The sequence below is a fragment of the Phalaenopsis equestris genome, unplaced genomic scaffold (assembly GCF_001263595.1).
Source record: "Phalaenopsis equestris unplaced genomic scaffold, ASM126359v1 Scaffold000226, whole genome shotgun sequence".
NCBI lineage: Eukaryota > Viridiplantae > Streptophyta > Magnoliopsida > Asparagales > Orchidaceae > Phalaenopsis > Phalaenopsis equestris.
Window position 1 is genome coordinate 1,532,508 of NW_018164668.1, and position 19,710 is coordinate 1,552,217.

At 31.8% G+C, this 19,710-nt stretch overlaps 1 protein-coding gene across 1 annotated transcript; it reads left to right on the forward strand.

Moving 5' to 3' along the window:
- The first annotated feature begins 6,639 nt into the window (after positions 1 to 6,639).
- LOC110023714 (potassium transporter 1) lies at positions 6,640 to 13,095 on the forward strand. Its single transcript, XM_020723256.1, has 9 exons — positions 6,640 to 6,728; positions 7,759 to 8,002; positions 8,577 to 8,822; positions 9,392 to 9,442; positions 9,552 to 9,812; positions 10,381 to 10,433; positions 10,765 to 10,879; positions 11,164 to 11,418; positions 12,049 to 13,095. The coding sequence occupies exons 1-9, from the start codon at positions 6,675 to 6,677 to the stop codon at positions 12,942 to 12,944; spliced, it is 2,175 nt and encodes a 724-aa protein (XP_020578915.1). The 5' UTR covers positions 6,640 to 6,674; the 3' UTR covers positions 12,945 to 13,095.
- The last annotated feature ends 6,615 nt before the right edge of the window (positions 13,096 to 19,710 follow it).

The following is a 19,710-nucleotide window of genomic DNA, read 5'->3' on the forward strand; positions in this document are numbered from 1 at the left end:
GTTATGTGACATATTTGTCAATGTTCCATGAGAAAAGATGGTGACTAGCTTGCTAGCATCAAATCTAGCATTATTTGTGGGCCATCCCATTGACTAAGACAGCTTACCTAAATCTCAAAGTACTCGAAAATGTCATCTAAATATTCAATGCCCATAACTTGTAAGAAGAGAAGGTTCATTTCCCATTTTCCCTCCCACTTTGTTCTAACGAAAATAATAATATGCTCGATCCAAGCTCCTTGTCGTGCTGCCCACAAAATTGGCTCCAAGCTCCTCGTTGAAGTAACAGTCCTAAATTCTAAGGTTTAAAATGTTTTACCAGATATGTTTAAGTGAAAAGTTTTGCTATTATTCAAACATTATGGGGGGCGGGAGTTAAAGTTGATTAGAGCGACACCGGTTAGGATCTCACGATTCTCTCGTTCCGGCACCACTATTTTATTTTGAATTTACGTAGTCTAAACGAGTTATTAAACTCATTTAAATTATGGAGATCTCGTCAACAACCGTGGGTAACATCATTCAAGGGATTTATATAATCATCAATTAATAGTGAATTCCGCAACTGGGCTAGGTCCTATATATATATATCTGTGTGTATGCACGCGCGTGCGTATATTAAGAATGTGTCAGCACAAATCCAGAAGAGAACCAGCGGATCAAGAGAAAGTACAATAAAGAAGAACCCACTGACAGGAGACTAAGTGTGAAGTGACCCCACTTATTTAATTGGATGCTGTCATCCGAGCAAATGACAAATGTCAATTGAACCAGGAGAAGGTTGAAAAGCACAATCCAAGTTCGGGATGATCGGGCAGACAGATCATCACCCAAGTTAATTACTACAGAAAAGATGAGCAAAGGAATCGACCTACCTTTCGACAGATCCATCTCAAGGAAAGAAACTAATTCTTCGATATCACCAGAAATCCACATACGTCCCAAAGGTTCCTCATTGGGGAGCAAGAACTGGCAATACAATAGAACCTGACAATCATCCCAAAGAGCCTCACTCGTCAAGGAACTAGTTATCTATCGAGTTTTTGTGGTCCACCCTTTGCTTGATAGTTTAATCTCATTCTGCCAACATGAAGTTCTCATCTAGGGATCATGGCTAGACGGTCAAATTAGACCAATCGATTGACAAAGACCAGCCGAGTCAGTCCTGCCAACCCGAAGCTAATCGAATCTGGCTGCGACGACTCAGTCAAGCTAACCAAACTGATCTTACCAAGCTGATCACCTAAAAATATCACTATCGCTTACTTTAATTCAAAATAAAATACATATTTTTATGCATAAATTTAAAATAATAAATTAGAATAAAAATAAATATGAAGTCAAAGTTGACCTATCCTGATCCAGCAGAGGCCTGAATCCACCTCATCTAACCTATTAATTAATTAATTTAGCCGCATTAATCTTCTAAAATTAATATATCATGATAATATTGTTTTTTGGATGATATAATTATATGATAATATATATCGGAATGGATTGTTAAATTCTATGATTACACGTGCGGTTGCATGACCAGCTGTAATTCGACTGAACACTCACGTGTTAAATATCAAGCCTACATATAGGGCAGTCAAAACGGCTTGTTGTTCACGAATAGCTCGTGTTCGGCTCGTTAATTTCGTTCGATAAATTAACGAGCCGAACACGAACTAAGATGTGTTCGTTCGTGTTCGGCTAGTTTTGGCTCGAAATACTACTCATTATATATATATATATATATATATATATATATATATAGTAATATTTTATTAAGTAGTATTTTACAAAAATGGTTACAAAGATTTATAATTAATTAAAATATTGTTTAAGAAAATTGAATAAAAATTATTAAATTAGATTCAAATGATGTTTTAATATAAATAATAATTTTTAAAGCTTGCTCAAATCCTTATTGTTTTATGGCTACATGATAAGGGTTGTTAAAAGGACTCTTTGTTCGTGAACAGCTCGTGTTCGGCTCGCTGGTGTTGGAGTAGTGAAGCAAACTAGCCGAACAAGAACACACATTTTGTGCTCGAAATATAAACGAGCTGAGCATGGCTCGCTCGTGTTCGGCTCGTTTACACCCCTACCTACACATATATATATATATATATATATAATGTAATGATAAATAAAATAGAATGTAACGAGCTATGATCCGATTTCAAGCTAGAAAGGATCCAAATTAGCTCAATTTGAGCCATTTTGTTTGAATTTCGAGTCAGATCGAGCCGATTTCGAGCTAGAATGGATCAGAATAACTAGGATTTGAGCTAGTTCATTTCGACTTTGAGCCGGATCAATCTAGATTCAATTTCATGACGAGAAGGCTCGAAATCAAATATAACACCGGCTTGAAATCAGGTAGTTAACAATCCAATTCCTTTGTATCGTTTCAAAAAGATCGCCATTTAAAGACTTAAAATTTGAAATACACATTTTTTATGCATATGTATAGTGATATCTGTACAAATCAAAATTTAGGGGATGGACATGTAAATACATAAAAATTAAGTGGTATTTATGTAAATTTTCAGAGAGAGAGAGAGAGGAAATAATATTCCATCGTCCGGCAGACCAACCATCAATGAGGTGTCTGGTGACGTGGTGCCCGATTGTTGGTTGTTCGAACGAGAGATGAAAAAAATATTCCGTCCACATGAAATTTGGTAGGATGACTCAATAAATACTTTTATTAAATTAAAAAAATGTAATTCTAAGAAAATTCAGAGATATATATTTATATATATATATATATATATATATATATAAATAATTAATATTCACTCATAACATGTATATTCTGATGATTTCTTATAGAAATGTTTTCATACAATATTTCCTTAAATTTAATTATGCTAAATTTTGAAATAATTAATTCTAGAGCAATTTACAAATATACCACACAATTCTTACATATTTACAAATTTAACACCTAAACTTACATATTTACATGTATAGCACCCAATATATTTAATATCGCATCAAAATCAAATACCAATCTTATAACCTCTTAACAATAAAATATATTTCATCATGTATAAATTTTTATCACTAAAGTGCTATATATAAATAAAATATAATTATCAAATTTTAGGTGCTAGATATGTAAATATATAATAATTATGTGACATTCTTGTAATTTTCACTTAATTTAAAAATATAATAATTTTATTTGTTGATTTAAAATGAAATAAGAAAATAATGAATTAGTGCCCCCTCCCCCCAAATTGATGAGAAATATTTGCGTACGTCTTACGTACACAAATTTTTGATGACTGATTAGATTTCATCTGTTTTTCCTCCTTTTTTATGGAATATATGTAGTTTGTAATATGTCACGCTCAACAAAAATTTTTCTGTGTGAACTTCTGACGTAGCTCTACGTGTTGCGCAAGGTATTCATGAGTTATTTTCAGGTTATTTTCAATAATCCCGAAATAATCCAGAAATAACCCGCGGCCTTTATTTTTGGGTTATTTCTGGGTTATTTCGGGAGGGATTATTATAAAAATAACCCAGAAATAACCTGAAAGTAACTCAGGAATAACCTGCCAGAGGTAGGTTAGGTGTCCGGACAGAAAATGCGCGCCACATTCAATGGAAGTCAACTGTAATTATAATCATTGTGGTTTGCGTCTGCATTAATTGGGAATATTAAAATTTTAGTTTTTACATATATATCATTTTCTTATGCATGAAAATATGCATTTTACTTTTTCTAAGTTAAAATTAAAATTTGGTGGTATTTATGTAAATGACTTATTTTGAAAATTAAGATTAGTGAATTATAAGAGGGTTAACTCGTAAAAAATATTAGTCATGTCAGTGGTTTAATTTAGATAAATTATAAGTGGAAATTAAAGTAATTCCTCATATTTCATTCAAGGGAAAAATCAATAAGAAAACAACTAATGAGCAATGCATCAGTCTGCTTAGTCCCACACATAGGCTCGTCAGCTTCGTCTTCGTCCTACACGCAGGCGATCCCCCCCGTCAGCTTCCACTCTGTCTGGCAGATAGAAGATCACGCTCGCCGTGTCTCCTCTCCCTCTCCAACACCCTTATCGTCTCCTTCTCTCTTGCACCGCATCGTTTCTCCCTCAGCGGCGCAAGCAGGTCGTCAAGAACTAATAAAAATTTGCTAGAGTGCACTCTAATTATAGTAAATCATAGTATCATGTGTCTAGGAATTTCATTCCGCACATAGGCAAGATCGAACCCATAACCCCAATGGTCTTACAAACTCTGCCCACCAAAGAGTCATGTAGGTGGCGCGCGCGCACACATACACACACATAGATTTATGATAAGCTACACGACTCTTTGGTGTGTATGTGTGCGTACACATATTAATTTTCTTAACTCATAACCTATGTCATAATTTATGATAAGTTATAATATTTATTTTTATAACTCATGATAACTTAAGTTATTAATTATCTTAACTCATAACTTATGTCTAAACTTATGATAACTTATGATATTAAGTTTATAACTCATATAATCCCTTAAATGAATAAGAGTTACTAACTTATGTCATTGATTTTAATAATAAAAAAAAATCAATTAATTTATTAAATTATCATAAATCTTATTGGTTTGTAAAATCCTTTGATGGATGGTGGTTAAATAGAGCATGATTTAGAGAATGAGTCATCTCTCTTCCTAACACACCCCGTACATTTCCCTCCATTAGAAAATACATAATATTTCAAGTGATTAGAGAGTGAATCTCCATCTCTTCAAGATCAAATTTCTTCAAGATAAAATTTTATCATCATGAATACAGGTACGTGTTACTTTATTATGAATATGTAAAAATCTTGAATTTAAAGATCTTGACTATTATGTATTTTTAGAATTTGTGTCATAAAATTCAAATATAATTTTCTAATAGATTAATCAAACACCCTCAATTGTAAATAAAAAATCTCAAATGTGAGGTTGATAAAAGTCAACGAATGCTTTGATAAATGGTTAGAATGTTAATAATAGAAGCTTATTTTGAGCTAAATTTTAAATTTTAAATACAGTTATAAAAAAAATAATAATAAGGGGCAATTTTTATGCATACCATTAAACTTATATTTATTTACACATCTAAAACATAAACTCTACTCTTTACATTTATACCACCTTACATATGTAAATACATAGAACTTAAGTAATATGTACGTAAATCTCAAGGTTGTGAAATTGAATCGGACACTGAACCGGTAGAATGAGAAGCTCGAGGTTCATAGGTTGAACCGGAGGTTCATTCGGACGACTTAATAAATGATAAATGTATTTAAAAATAACAATATATATGTATACATAACGATTGCTAACACAAATCTCAAAGCATTCGGACGACTCAGATGATGGCCAAACAACTAAGGCGTCCGTCCTATCATACACTAATGCACTGTCGGGAATGAACCGACACATTGTGTCAAGAGATTTAAGTAGCATGTCACACCAATAGCCTCAGTCAACTGGGATGTAGGTAGGAATTCTTGAACGCGACTGATCGATCGACCCACATTTACCGTGGCAGACGAAATGCACATTCGATTGGGCGTCTCGACTGACCAATCCATCATTTGGTCGCCACTCATCTGATCGTTTCAGTCAGTTGAATTCAAGAAAGCCAGCCGATCGATTACCACCATGCTAAAACTCATATTGTAATACAGATATAGTATAAAATTCATACAATTAATGAGAATATCTAATGCATTAATAGCAATTTTCATAATCATTCCCTCCTTTATGTATGTGTACAAAATACACCTTTATAAATAAGGAAAAAAAAATACGAATAAAGGTTCCTTTCACCAACTCTCTCAACAGACAACCCCTGACGTGCTATACTCGCTCTTTCTCTTCTCTTCTCCTTCACTCAATCCCTAAACTCACGGGTCATGTTCACAAAGAATAATTCAGGATCAAACAACATAAGATTTACATCCTACTCAATTCCTATGCACTTAAATAACTAACACCTAAAATTCAATCTTAACATATCTCATTTTATCTTTTCATGAAAACTTGTATTTCACTTTTTAAAAATTAAAATAGTGATTTATTTTACGTGATACAGATAAGTTCAACAGTATAACTATAAAATAAATAAAGTTCAGATATTAGATATATAAATAAATAAATTGACTGGCATATATGTTAATTGAATTTCTTTGTAATAATGATTGTTTGACGTGAGATGAGTGATTTCTATGATATAAATGTAAAAAATAGAGTTTAGGCGTTATATATATATATAACACATAAAATTGGGTGGTATGTACAAGAACGATTCCTTAGAACTGGAGCCGATTCTCCGGTTCAACTCGATTCTGGGTGATTCTACGAAGGAGTTTTTTATGCCAATCAGAATCGGACTTATAGTCGGTACACGGCCGGACCGAGGACAGTTGCCTAAACGTTGACAAATTTTAATAATAATAATAATTTTGGGCATATTTGATAAATTAAATGTGCCAAATTTTTCAAATTTATTGCCGTCGCAGCATCGTCCTTGGAAGTTACAACGTGTTCTCCTAAAGTTCGTTCCAGAACGTCTCCACGTCCACGCTCTCTGCACCCATTACTTAACTCCTCCCTTCCCTCTTTCCCTGTCTTCCACTCAAATCAAAACCCAACCTTTCTCCCCTCTCCTCCGCCTCATGAGCTCTTCGAAACCACCGCCATTTGCGCCGGAAGAAGGCTCGGAACCCTTCGTATACTTCTTCTTCTTCTCCGTTCTTTCTCTGTATCGAACCAGTTGAAATCTTTCTTGAAGTACTCATAAATGGCGATTGAAATATTTTCTTTTTTAGGGGGGTTTATTGTATTTGATTTTGAAAAAAGTTTTGTTCTTTGTGAAAAAAAAAGCATGTTTTGGTTGCTCTCCCCTGCATTTTTTTTTCCTTGACGTTATTCAGTTGATGGTGCTTCTTGCTTCAGTGATTTTAGTTTTTTAAAAACTTGTTTTGGAGTGATATCTTGCTTCAGTGATTTTAGCAGGAAAATTAAGAGGGTATTGTTAATGGCATTTTTGATGTGATTTAGACATTAGAGTGTATGAAAGTAAATATAAAGATTTGGGGCATTTACATACACATCACCCAATTCATAAGCCATCACCCAATTCATAAGTATTTACATGTATAATACTTAAAGTTTGCTTTTTTACATTATTACCACGCAAATCTTTCATATTGTGTAAAAAATACAATCATTTCAACTTTTAGAAAGTGAAATACATCTTTTCATGCATAGGGAAGCTGTTACGTATGTAAAAATTGAAGTCTATGTGTTTGATATGTAAATACATAAGAATTGAGTGGTATATATCTTAAAATACATGAATTTAGTGGGATATTTGTGATTGAGTTCTAGATTCATTTCTTTTCATTCTGTTTTGAAAAAGAAACTTTTCTTTCCTTTAATAAAAAACAGTGTGTGATAAAGTGGCAAGTGTTATCTTTGATGATATATGTGTTAACTTATAAATATGAGCACTTCCATTTTTTTTTTTTAATTTTGTTTTATTATTGAACTGAGATGGTTTTAATATGATCTTAATTTACTAGAACTAAATGAAAATATGACACTAAATAGGACGCAATGGAGAAAAAGGATTCATGTAGCCGACCCCACGTAGTGGGATTAAGGCTTTGTTGTTGTTGTTGTTGTTGTATTGAACTAAAATGGTTTAAATTTGTTTTTTTCTTTTTATTATTATTATTTTTATTTGTCCTGAACCAGAATCGGAAGAAATCTTCTTACAAGGATGTGCTCATACTTGCTTACCAAAGCCTGGGTGTGGTGTATGGTGATCTCAGCACTTCACCTTTATATGTTTATAAGACTACTTTCTCAGGGAAGCTGAGTCTTCATGAGAGTGATGAGGAAGTTTTTGGGGTTTTTTCATTCATATTTTGGACCCTCACTCTCATTCCACTATTAAAATACATTTACTTTGTTTTATCAGCTGATGACAATGGTGAAGGTGAGTTGAATCATGTGTTTTACACATTATTTCTTTTAGATATCACCATAACAATTTATGTTTTTTCACTTTTGAAAATTTAAAGAATTGGTAATTAAAAATCTTTTGATGTAGATCTCTACTAATCTTTTGTGGCTACCAGCTAGTTTGGTTGGTAAGGGCCTTGGAAGTTATTGCCAAGGTCTTGGGTTTGATTTTCACTTACGAACGTAATATATAAACTCTCGTCTTACGGGCTTTTCGGTGAAAAAGTAGGGGCATTTACATACATACTACCAAATTCATATGAATTTACATATCCAAGTACTCCTAAACTTCATTTTTTTTCTATTTATACCATCCAAATCTTTTATATCATAAAAAAAAATACTATCATTTTAACTTTTAGAAAGTAAACTACACCATAGGTAAGGCGACATGCATGTAAAAATTGAAGTTTAGGTGTTAGATATATGTAAATACATAGGAATAGAGTGAAATGTACGTAAATCTTTCAAAAAAATATTCTTGAATCTTTATGTCTACTTTGTTGAGATGGATTGATGAGTTTGATAAATCATTTTCATGTAATCAGGCGGTACGTTTGCGTTATACTCTTTGTTATGTCGACATGCTAGACTATCTATTCTGCCTAACCAACAAGCTGATGATGAGAATCTGTCAACTTATGATGTTGAAGGATCTACAAACACTTGGCAGAGTGCTATGCTTAATGATTTTTTCAATAGGCACCCTAGATTCAAAAATGGGCTTCTAATTGTTGTTTTGCTTGGAACTTGTATGGCTATTGGTGATGGGGTGCTCACTCCTACCATCTCAGGTGATTAATTCTTCATTTACTTTTTTTTTTTTTGGGTATTGAAAATATGATCTACGCATGAATCCCACTTGATTGATGAGGTTTATGCTAAACAATTCTATATTTTGTGTCTCTATAACAATATTTTTTGGGGGCAATTACATACATATCACCTGAAACTTGCTATTTACAAATCAACTACCTTCTTTCATCCATTTTTCAAATTATCACTATTAAAATTAATGGTAAAACCCCAACCCATATTTTTCATTTTTATCAAATTCTCAATAGTATATTGTATTTACCATTGTCACCTAAACTTTATTGATAACTTCTTAGAATTGTTTTATAAATTCTAAAGAGGGAAAATTGCATGTAAATCCTCAAATCTTGCTTATTTATGATATTGACATGCAAAAAATAAAACAAAATCTTGCAATCGAAAAAATTTAACATATCATGGAGAATTTTGAAATTTTAATAAAGAGAAATTTACATGCATGCCACACAATTCTTATTTATTTACATATCTAACGCCGAAACTTCCATATTTACTTTTATAACACTTTTGTTTTGCATGAATGATTCAGTTCTCTCTGCTGTTTCTGGAGTTAGAGTGAAGATAACTAATCTTCATGAAAGTAAGTCAATTTGAATACACTTTCTTGAAACTTTTTCCTTTTAATTTAGTACAAGCATTTAAAATACCCATTTTCATGGACAATCACTCTAATTTGTTAATTTTTTCAGATTATGTTGTGGCATTATCGTGTTTGATCTTGGTGGTGCTTTTCTCGCTCCAACGCTACGGAACACATCGAGTCGGTTTCATGTTTGCTCCAATCGTAATTGCTTGGCTTTTTTGCATTAGTGGCATTGGTATATATAACATATTTAAATGGAATCCAAGCATCTTCCGTGCGATCTCACCAGGGTACATGTGCAAATTTCTCAGAAGCACTGGGGTGGAAGGTTGGGTGTCTTTGAGTGGTGTGGTTCTGTGTATCACAGGTGCCTTTTTGTGTTCTTCCTAAGGGCTCATTTTGTTCCTTGTAGAAGATAATGATTTTATTCCATTCATTTGCCGAAATAATGGGGCATTTACATAGACACCACACAATTCTTATATATTCATATATCTAACACTTAAACATTCATATTTACATGAAATACCATTGAAATCCTTAAAATGACATAAAAAATACCACAATTACTATCTTTTTAAAAGTGAAATAAACATTTTCATGCATAGATTTATGACACCAAGATGTCATAAGTGTAAAAATCGAACTTTGGGTTTTATATATGCAAAATACATAAAAATTGTGTGGTTTGCAAATTATTTAGTTGTGCACTCTGATTTTTCATTTTATTTGTGAAAATGTACATTAAAGTTGAGGGTTATTGAAAAGGTAAGTGAAGTGAAACTAATGTTAATATCTATGTTCATCCTACCATATGTGGAATCTAGTAAGCTTCATTTCATTTCGAAACATGTTTTTAGTTTATTTTACACTCCTTACCACTGTATTCAGATTCCATAATTTTTTAAAGAAATATTCTTATATTGATTATTCAGGTGCAGAGACCATGTTTGCTAATTTGGGTCATTTCTCTCCAATTTCAATTAAGGTAACATAGTTTTCTACCATTTACTTTTTTTTAACAATGGGCGTTTACATACATACCTCTCAATTCCTATTTCTCTACATATCTCACACCTAAATTCTACTTTTACATTTATACCTCCCAAATCTTTCATATCACATAAAAAAACCAGCATTTTAACTTTTAAAAAGTGAAATACACATTTTCATTCATAATTAAGGTGACATGTACGTAAACATTGAACTTAAGGTGTTAGATGTGTAAAGACATGGGAATTGAGTGGAATGTATGTAAATTTTCCTTTTAACAAGTTTGACTTTTTATATAAATTCTCACATCAAGCATATAATGACAGATTGCTTTCACCTTTCTGGTCTATCCTTGCCTCATTCTTGCTTATATGGGTGAGGCTGCCTTTCTTTCGAAGCACCATGATGACATCCAAAGAAGCTTCTATAAAGCTATTCCAGGCAGGATATTTTCGCAAATTCTTTTTTCTCTCTGTTTTTTTAAGTGAAAAGTGTCAAAATAGTCCCTTGATTCTTTGCTTGGGGCCATTCTAATCTCAAATATTATAAAAGTGCCCATTTAAATGACCTCATTTCAGCCCTTATTATAGTGTGTGGGGATTAATTTGACATTTTTATAGACTTGAGGGCTAAAATGTCAAAATAAAATGCAAGGGACTATTTTGACACTTTGCTCCTCCTTTTTATTACTGGGCTACATTATAAAATCTAATTTTTATATGCAGAAAGTGTATTTTGGCCTGTTTTCATAGTAGCAACATGTGCTGCAGTAGTTGGAAGCCAAGCAGTGATTTCTGCAACATTCTCTATTGTAAGCCAGTGCTGTGCTTTGAATTGCTTTCCTCTTGTGAAAATTATTCACACTTCAAACCACATATATGGCCAAATTTACATCCCAGAGGTCAACTGGATTCTAATGTGCCTTTGTTTGGCTGTAACAATTGGACTAAAAAATACAAATATGATTGGACATGCATATGGTATATCATTCACAACTTAACCTTTTCTTCTCATTTCCGAAAATGAGACACAAGTTGTTCTCGAGAAAGCCGCTAAAATAGTCCACTGACTCTTTACAACAAGGTCATGCTCGTCTCGAAGTTCATAAAATTGTCAATTTAGTCCCAAACTCTTTTAGTAGGGGTTGAAACAAACTTCCTTGTAAACTATTTCAACTTATACTAAGGCGGTGTTTGATATCATGCTATTAACAGAATTTAGCCATGAATTTAACTTAAATCCAGACAAACATATAAAAATAAAAAAATTAAAAATAAAAAAAATCCAACACTCCGTTAAATTGAATTTTCGCGCTTTCCGTCTCTTTTACGATGTAAATCCGGATTTAGTGAATCTGATTGCGAGACGGATTTATTCCGTCATCGCTTGTGTGCTCTTCCAGCGCACCCTGATTTTTGTAAATTCAGATATATCAGATTTGATAAATCCTATTTAAAGTAAATCTGAGTCGTAGTCAAACACCGCCTAAAAGAGTTCGGGGCACTTCTTTAGCATTTTTATAATCTCCGGGACTAAAATTACCTCCTATAAAGAGTCAGAAGACTATTTTAACACTTTTCTCATTCTCTAAGTGCCTCTTTTCCTTTCAGGGCTTGCCGTCACAGTCGTGATCTTTGTCACCACCTGGCTTATGTCCTTGGTGATAATAATTGTCTGGAAGAAAAAGATTATTTCAGCCATTATTTTCCTCATATTCTTTGGCTCTATAGAGCTCATATACCTCTCTTCCTCCTTTGTCAAAATTCCTGAAGGGGGCTGGATACCTCTCACACTCTCTATAATCTTCATGTCTGTGATGTACATCTGGAACTATGGAACACTGCTGAAGCATGAATTTGATTTACAGAACAAGGTTTCGGTTCAGAGAATATTGGCTTTGGCTCCTAAGCTCGGGATTGTTCGAGTTCCCGGCATTGGCCTGGTTTATTCCGACGTGTTGGCCGGTATTCCGGCTGTTTTTGGACAGTTTGCAATGAGCCTTCCAGCTTTTCATCAAGTTCTGATCTTTGTGTGCATCAAATCAGTTCAAGTTCCCTTCATCCCTGAGAGTGAGAGATTCCTTGTCGGCCGGGTTGGGACGAAGGAGCATCGAATGTTCAGATGTGTTCTGAGGTATGGGTACAAAGATTTGCGACTAGAAAGCTATGAATTTGAGAGCCAGCTTGTGTCTAAAGTTGTCTCCTTTGTGGAGTTGGAAGAAAGTCTGAGATCAGAAGAGAATGCAGAGCTTCCACTTTCGCCGCCGCCGCCGCCTGTTTCGATAAGAAGTGAAGAATCTGTGGAGATTCTCAAGGAGAAGGAATGTGGTGTGGTTTATATTAGTGGACACTCTTATGCAAAGGCAAAGAGTTCATCTTCCTTGATGAAGAAATTCACCATAGATGTTGTTTATGCTTTTCTTAGCAAGAATTGCAGAGCTCCTGATGTTCAGTTGAGTGTTCCTCACTCTTTGTTGCTTAAAGTAGGAATGGTATACTATGTTTGATGATGAAAAAGATGATGTTTTTATGCGAGCCATTTTGATATGGCAACTCATCTAAAAGTGAATTGTAGATTGGTTGATTTATGTCAAAGTGTTCATAGATTAGAATTCTGAAATTTGAATTGGAGCTAATTTAATGAAATGATAAATTGATTTAGGGACGTTCATTATGACATGTACTTTTCTTATTCTCTATTTTTATTTTAGAAAATTTACATACAGACTGTATAATTCTTTTGTATTTACATAATCTAGAACCAAATTTTGATATTTATACTAAACACCTTTATGTCATAACATTATGCATGGAAAGGTGTATCACTTTTTAAAAATTAATGATGGTGATATTTTTTGTTGTGATGTTAAAGTTTTGATTAGTATACATGTAAATATGGATGTTTGGGTGTTGGATATATAGATATGCATGAACTGTGCGGCATGTATGTAAATGCATTATTTCTTTTTTGTTCATTTGAGGGCTCGATTTTGCGATTGGTGAAAAACTCATTTTTGCCAAACATTGGGCCATCGCCTCCACCGTTAATTCTCCAATGTTTAAAGAGCAAATGAGCGAACAAGAGTCATTGTTGTGAGCCAAAGGTACCAATGATGGTATATTTGAGGTAGTTTTTCATGTATGTGCTTCTCAATCAAACTATAACTATCATATTTTTATTTGACTAATGGTTTGTTTGGGGCAGCTGCAACTTATTAATAAGCTGTTGAAAAATAATCTATTTTTCAATAAGTTGTGGTAGCTGCGGCTGCTTTTTTTGGAAAAGTCATTCCGCAGTTAGAAAGCAACCAACACATATAGCCAAGAACAGTGAGAAAACATTGATTTCGGCGGTTTGAAAACACAGATTTCTGAATAAGCTGCCAAAACGTAGTTAACCCAAAAAGTCCTAGGTGCATTTTCAAAATGCACCGCACCAAATAAGCTACCCTAAACGGGGTCTGACAATGTTTTGCTATTGCTTATAAATTTATGAGTGAGATGTTTTGAATATGTTAGTTGTAACAGAGTTGCCTGATTTTATTAATGAAAACAAAAAAAAGTTTACATATATATACCACAAGTTTTATGTATTTACATATGTAACACCAAAAGTTTGAATTCCCACTTATAACACCTTGGTGTCATAAACCTATGCAAGAAAAGATATATTTTTCGTTTAAAAAGATGGTAATAATGTATTATTGATTTGATGTTAAAGATTCGAGTGTTTTGCACGTAAATATGGAGGTTGTGGTGTTAGATGTATACATGCATAAGAATTATCCCCCGAATTATATAAAAAAAAATGTAAGATGCTCGGAGCAGTCTTGCAAAAATCAATTTTACTTGCAATTATTCTAAAGTTATTATTCCAACATCTGCAACTACTCCAAATAAGATGGTCTATGGACTAGAGCAAAATTGTTCTATGATACCATTTGGTGCTTAGGATGCAATTAAGCCTTGATTGGAAGCTTCTTAAGTTGTGTATTATTGCACAAAAAGAATAAAGTGCTGAAAATAAAAAATTACAACTGAGACTAATCATACTAAGAACTTCTTTGTTACAATTTTGTATTAGAACTACCCAAAATTTTTCAACCATCAACGAAGACACTTAGTTTAAACATAAAAAAAATACATACATGTCATTTAATTCTTTTGTATTTACATATCTGTTGATCTCATTTTTGGTGTTGTCTATCTGTCCTTCTCAATTCTTTCTTAGAACCTAGGAACTAGCCTTAGGAATTTCTTAGACACTGCCTTAGAGGACTAGTGGATGGTTGAGACTCAAAATTAAAATAAAAATCAAATCTTTAATGTTTTTGGTTTGAAATATACTTGACTTTAATTCTTAACACAGGTCTTATGTTGAGTAGATTATGGTTGAGTTATTTAAGCTAAGGGTTGAGTACCCAATAATATTTTGTACATGCCTTTAAATGACTCATTAAAACTAGATTATTGACTCCACAACTTAGGCATCTTTGGGCCCTTGGTTCACCCCATGGACTATATTGGTTAGAGTTACCCTTCAGGCTTATTCAACTTAGGAGCGACCCTATAGAACCCACCTAATTATCTCGAACCACTTCTATAGTTCATTCTTTTGTTTAAAAGAGAGCACATTAGATTTGATGTTCATTTTTAATCATGATTGAGCTAATTTTAAGGGAAACTAAAATCTAATGAAAATCAAATTTAACTAAATCGAAGTCAAACCCACTAAATTCAAATTCAAACATAAAACTTACGATCAATAAATTTGAAATCAGTATGAACAAATCGATACATAAATAAATCAAACTTAAAATAAAACATAAATCAAACCTAAACTCAAATTTAAAACAAAATAAATCAAAACAATACTTAAAATTCACTTAAATGGGAAATAATCATATCGTTAAATAACATCAAATCTATTTAATAAAATCTAAAATTCAATAAATTTAAAACACTTCAGTTTATTTCAAATCCAATGTAAAATCATAAATCAATTGAGATCAATCCAACACTATAATGCCTATAGTGAATCGAAAAATAAAAATAATTATAATCTATCTCCAATCCTATTCAAACCGAAGTCCAACATAAACTTACATGATACATCATACCAGTTAATGTTTAAAAAATCTTCAGCATATATCAAACTTACACAAACCAACCATGAAATCAAACTTCCATTTTAAACCTATATCACATAATCAACTCCAAAAAACTTACATTAAAGAATTCCTCACTCAAATGGACAACTCAACAATATCCCATTCAATTTAACTATTAAAAATCATATAAACACACATTCAGACTCTGCCTAAATCTAAAATAACTCTAACCCTAAAACCATTTCAAATGCAACCTCAAATCTACCATTCAAATCCAGCTTAAATCAATATACAAATCAACCAACCAAAAACCTAATACAAATCCTATACTTAATCTATACTAATTCAAATTTAAGTCAACACTTTACAATAGAATCTAGTTGTATGCATAACATATAATTTTGTCTTTGTAGGACTCGAAGATATGAAAGAAGAATAGTAACATAATAAAAGTTGTGAATGTTTACAATTATGTATGGATAAATGTGCTTTGGATAATTTGTGTAAATATATAGTGGTAAGTGGTGGTACTTTTTTAATGTTTTGGGTATTTTGTAATTTCTTATATATTATACAAAAGAAGCCTTCTATTAAATTTGAAAATTCAGCAGAAGTTGTGTGGAGTTGATGGTCATCTGATAGTTGAGATGGTCAGTAGAAAGATGCTTAAGGAAATATTCTTTGAAGATACTGTGTTTCTTTAGAATTAATTAGAGGAATGGGTCACCAACATATAATAGTAAAGTAGATAATAATATAAATGCTACTTAAATTGTTAAATCTAATTGAATATATATATTTTTAATGACGAGATGATAAATAAATTAATATACATCAATGTTCAATCTCAAACATGAAGCAATAATTCTTTAGAAACGTTAAGCGGCATTTCTTGGTGTTCTTAACTAAAGGAAAAGAGAGAGTGAAAAAAAAATGTTCCTATGAAATGTTTGAGAGATCAAAATTAAGTTTTCATCTTTTCCAATGGTAATATATTACAATTTTTCTTTTTTTTCATGATTGCAGATAAAAAATGTCGTGAATCTTCCAACATTCAACAATATTAATAACATTTTGGTGTTAAAAGTCATGCTTGGAAAGGTGTATATCACCTTTAAAAATGTAAAAATAATGATATTCTCATGTAATGTCAAAGATTTGAGTGACATCAATGTGAACATGAAAGTTTAGGTGCAATATATGTAAATATTTATGAATTGTGTGGAATGTAAGTAATATCCATATTATATATTTAAATCAATTTTTTTGAAAAGATTAATTATATTTCTCGAACTGTTCTCACCTAAGCACTTTTTCTGTCTCTTGTAGAAATTAGAGAAATGTGTCTATTTTTTTTTTTTTAAGGAAATATGCTCCAATGTTTGTTAAGCCTAAAATATCATTGCAATTTAGCAATTTAAATGGACTCTCAAACAAGTATATAAACCAAAAAATTATCCAAAAATTTCACTTCTCAACACTTTTTCTACCTTCATCTCTAACTAGTTGATATGGATTATTGATTTTATATACTTGATTAGTTTATTTTAAGAATATCGTTCAAGTACGAAATTAAAATAAAACCTGACATGACGTTAAACATATATTGTATGCATCAAACATTAATAGAAACTTATACCAACATTAATTGAATCTTATTTTTACTCTCAAACTAGAGCCCCTAGGGTTTTAGATCACATTATATCAAGCTAATGATTTAGAAAGTTGATTAAACTTTACTTCAACCAAGATTATAAATTCACCAAATATTATTCAAAGTAAGTTTAAACATTGATCAACGTCGTTGGAATGTTGTAAGCATTTTTAAATACTATTTAAAGAATATTGGAATAAATTTTGATCAAGATTCAAATCCTATTAGGTTCAACAAAGTTTCAATAATGGTTAAAAACATATTTAATCAATATTTAAACAAGGTTTGCATTGTCTAAATTATATTATTATGTCTGTTATGTCTTTTAGATTTAACTAATTGAGCTATTATATTATCTATGCATGCATCTACTATAATATGCTCAGGTCTTATATGGAATTGAGGGTGTGATGGAAACAATTATTAGTAATTTATTATTATGTTAAGAGATGTTGAAGATCAATGCAAAGATTGGTCTCTTAGTAATAATTTTGTCGTCCTAAGGAAACCAATTCATTATCATGTCTTGCATGATAAGAATGTTTTGAATGTTGATTACCCTTAGAGTTTATGCATTCACTATCTTATATATATACCTTGTGCTCATTTATGAGGAGTATTATATTTTAAGCAAATTAACTTTAATGTGATTCTAAATTTGATGTTTTTGTGGCTAACATATATCTAATAAAGGAGCATTACTAGCTATAATATAACATAAAAAATTTTATAGAGAATAATTTTATCATAATTTTTTAATTTATAATCACTAAGTTGTCGATGTTATGCCAACTATTTTTTTTTTACTCTATTGTATTATGCGCGCTTTGATAACTCTTGAATTACACTTAATTATGTTATGATTGTTATTTTTCCTTTTTAACTTAATGCTAGTTATAAGAAAATAATTGATATAATGATTGCCATTACAAGGCATTTAAATTTAATCCAATGATTGAAATCTTATAAAATGTTGTATTGTAAGTAGTGTGATAGCTCTGTGACATATTTTAGTTCTTGGATTATTCGATTGTTTCTACCTAATAATCCATTCTGTTATGACTATTATGATTACATTCAATTGCATCAACCAGTGTCATTGATTTTGGAATGCAGTCTATTGTATGCATCATTATTAAATGTTATTTAAACATTTTTTAACCCTATGTGAACATTATTCAAACTTGATTTTAACCCTATTTAAAATGTGTTTGAAACATTTTTTGAACTATCCTCAAATATTATTTGAATCATATTCAAACATATTTCAAACCAGTACTGATTTTGATGACCTTTAAATAAGCACTGCCTTGTATAAAATATAAGTGCTTTAATTTGATTTTTTTTTGGCACATTTCTACAATAAAATAAATAATGAGTATATTTATTTAATACTAATCATTATGGGAAATATGAAGTCAATTTTTCATTAGCCATTTGCTTAGAAGGTACTTTAAACTTATAATTATTTATCTCTCATGACACCCATGTAGTTGGCATGTAAATCGTTTTCTCTACATTTCTATATGCCATTAATTCCCATGCCAACCTCTCTCTATTTTAATTTACTTGTAATCATTTTCATCCATGCTTTAAGGCAAGACAATTTTGTTTAGATGCAGTGAATGGATGGCATATGAATCCTTTAGCCCATTTCTAGTTCTAGGCAGATCAATGAAATCTCTTAAGAAATACTCTTTATGCCCCTCATACCTCTTTATACTACAAATCAAAAAACTCAAGCCCTCAACTGAAGAGGTAATTAACTCTCTTAGTTATTTTTTACAAAATTGGCTATCAATATTTTGACTCATAACCATTGATGTTCCCATACTTAAGATTTAGTATTTAGTATTTCTTATTTAACTATTGAAGGCATCATTGATGGCCACTATCACATACCTTTGTTATGAGGGTTTGCATGGATTTTGGACTATTAAATTATGAAAATATAGGATGTCACTATACAATAATGATTTGATCATGTGAATGTGTGTTCAAATCCTTGTGTTGATTGCTACAAATAAGTAAATAAATGAACAAGGATCAAAATATCCTTCATATAACTTATCCATAAGACAATTCTATACCTATGAAAGCACAACGAACATATCAATCAAAATAATTCTGAAAATCAATAAAGGAATTAGAGCATCATCAATGCTCTGAACTCATCAAAACAAAGCGCACCATCTCCATTCAAATCAAAACTAAAAATCATAGAGCGACGCTCCTCAATCGGCCTCAACGAACCCAAGCGGCTCAACATTCTCTTCAACCTCCCATCCATTTCATACAACTTGAATGCCTCCTTTACCATATCTTCTTCCTCCTTATTTTTTAACGTTGTAAGTATTATATTATAAAAATTGTTGCTTTATGTTGAAAGTTGAAAATCACAGGTTTTGTGTGGTGAAAGTTGAGAGAGCCAGAAGAGAAATGCTTAAAGAAATATCTTTGAATCAGCAAGTGACTTCTCACAAGTAAAATGTTCTTCTAACTTAGAAT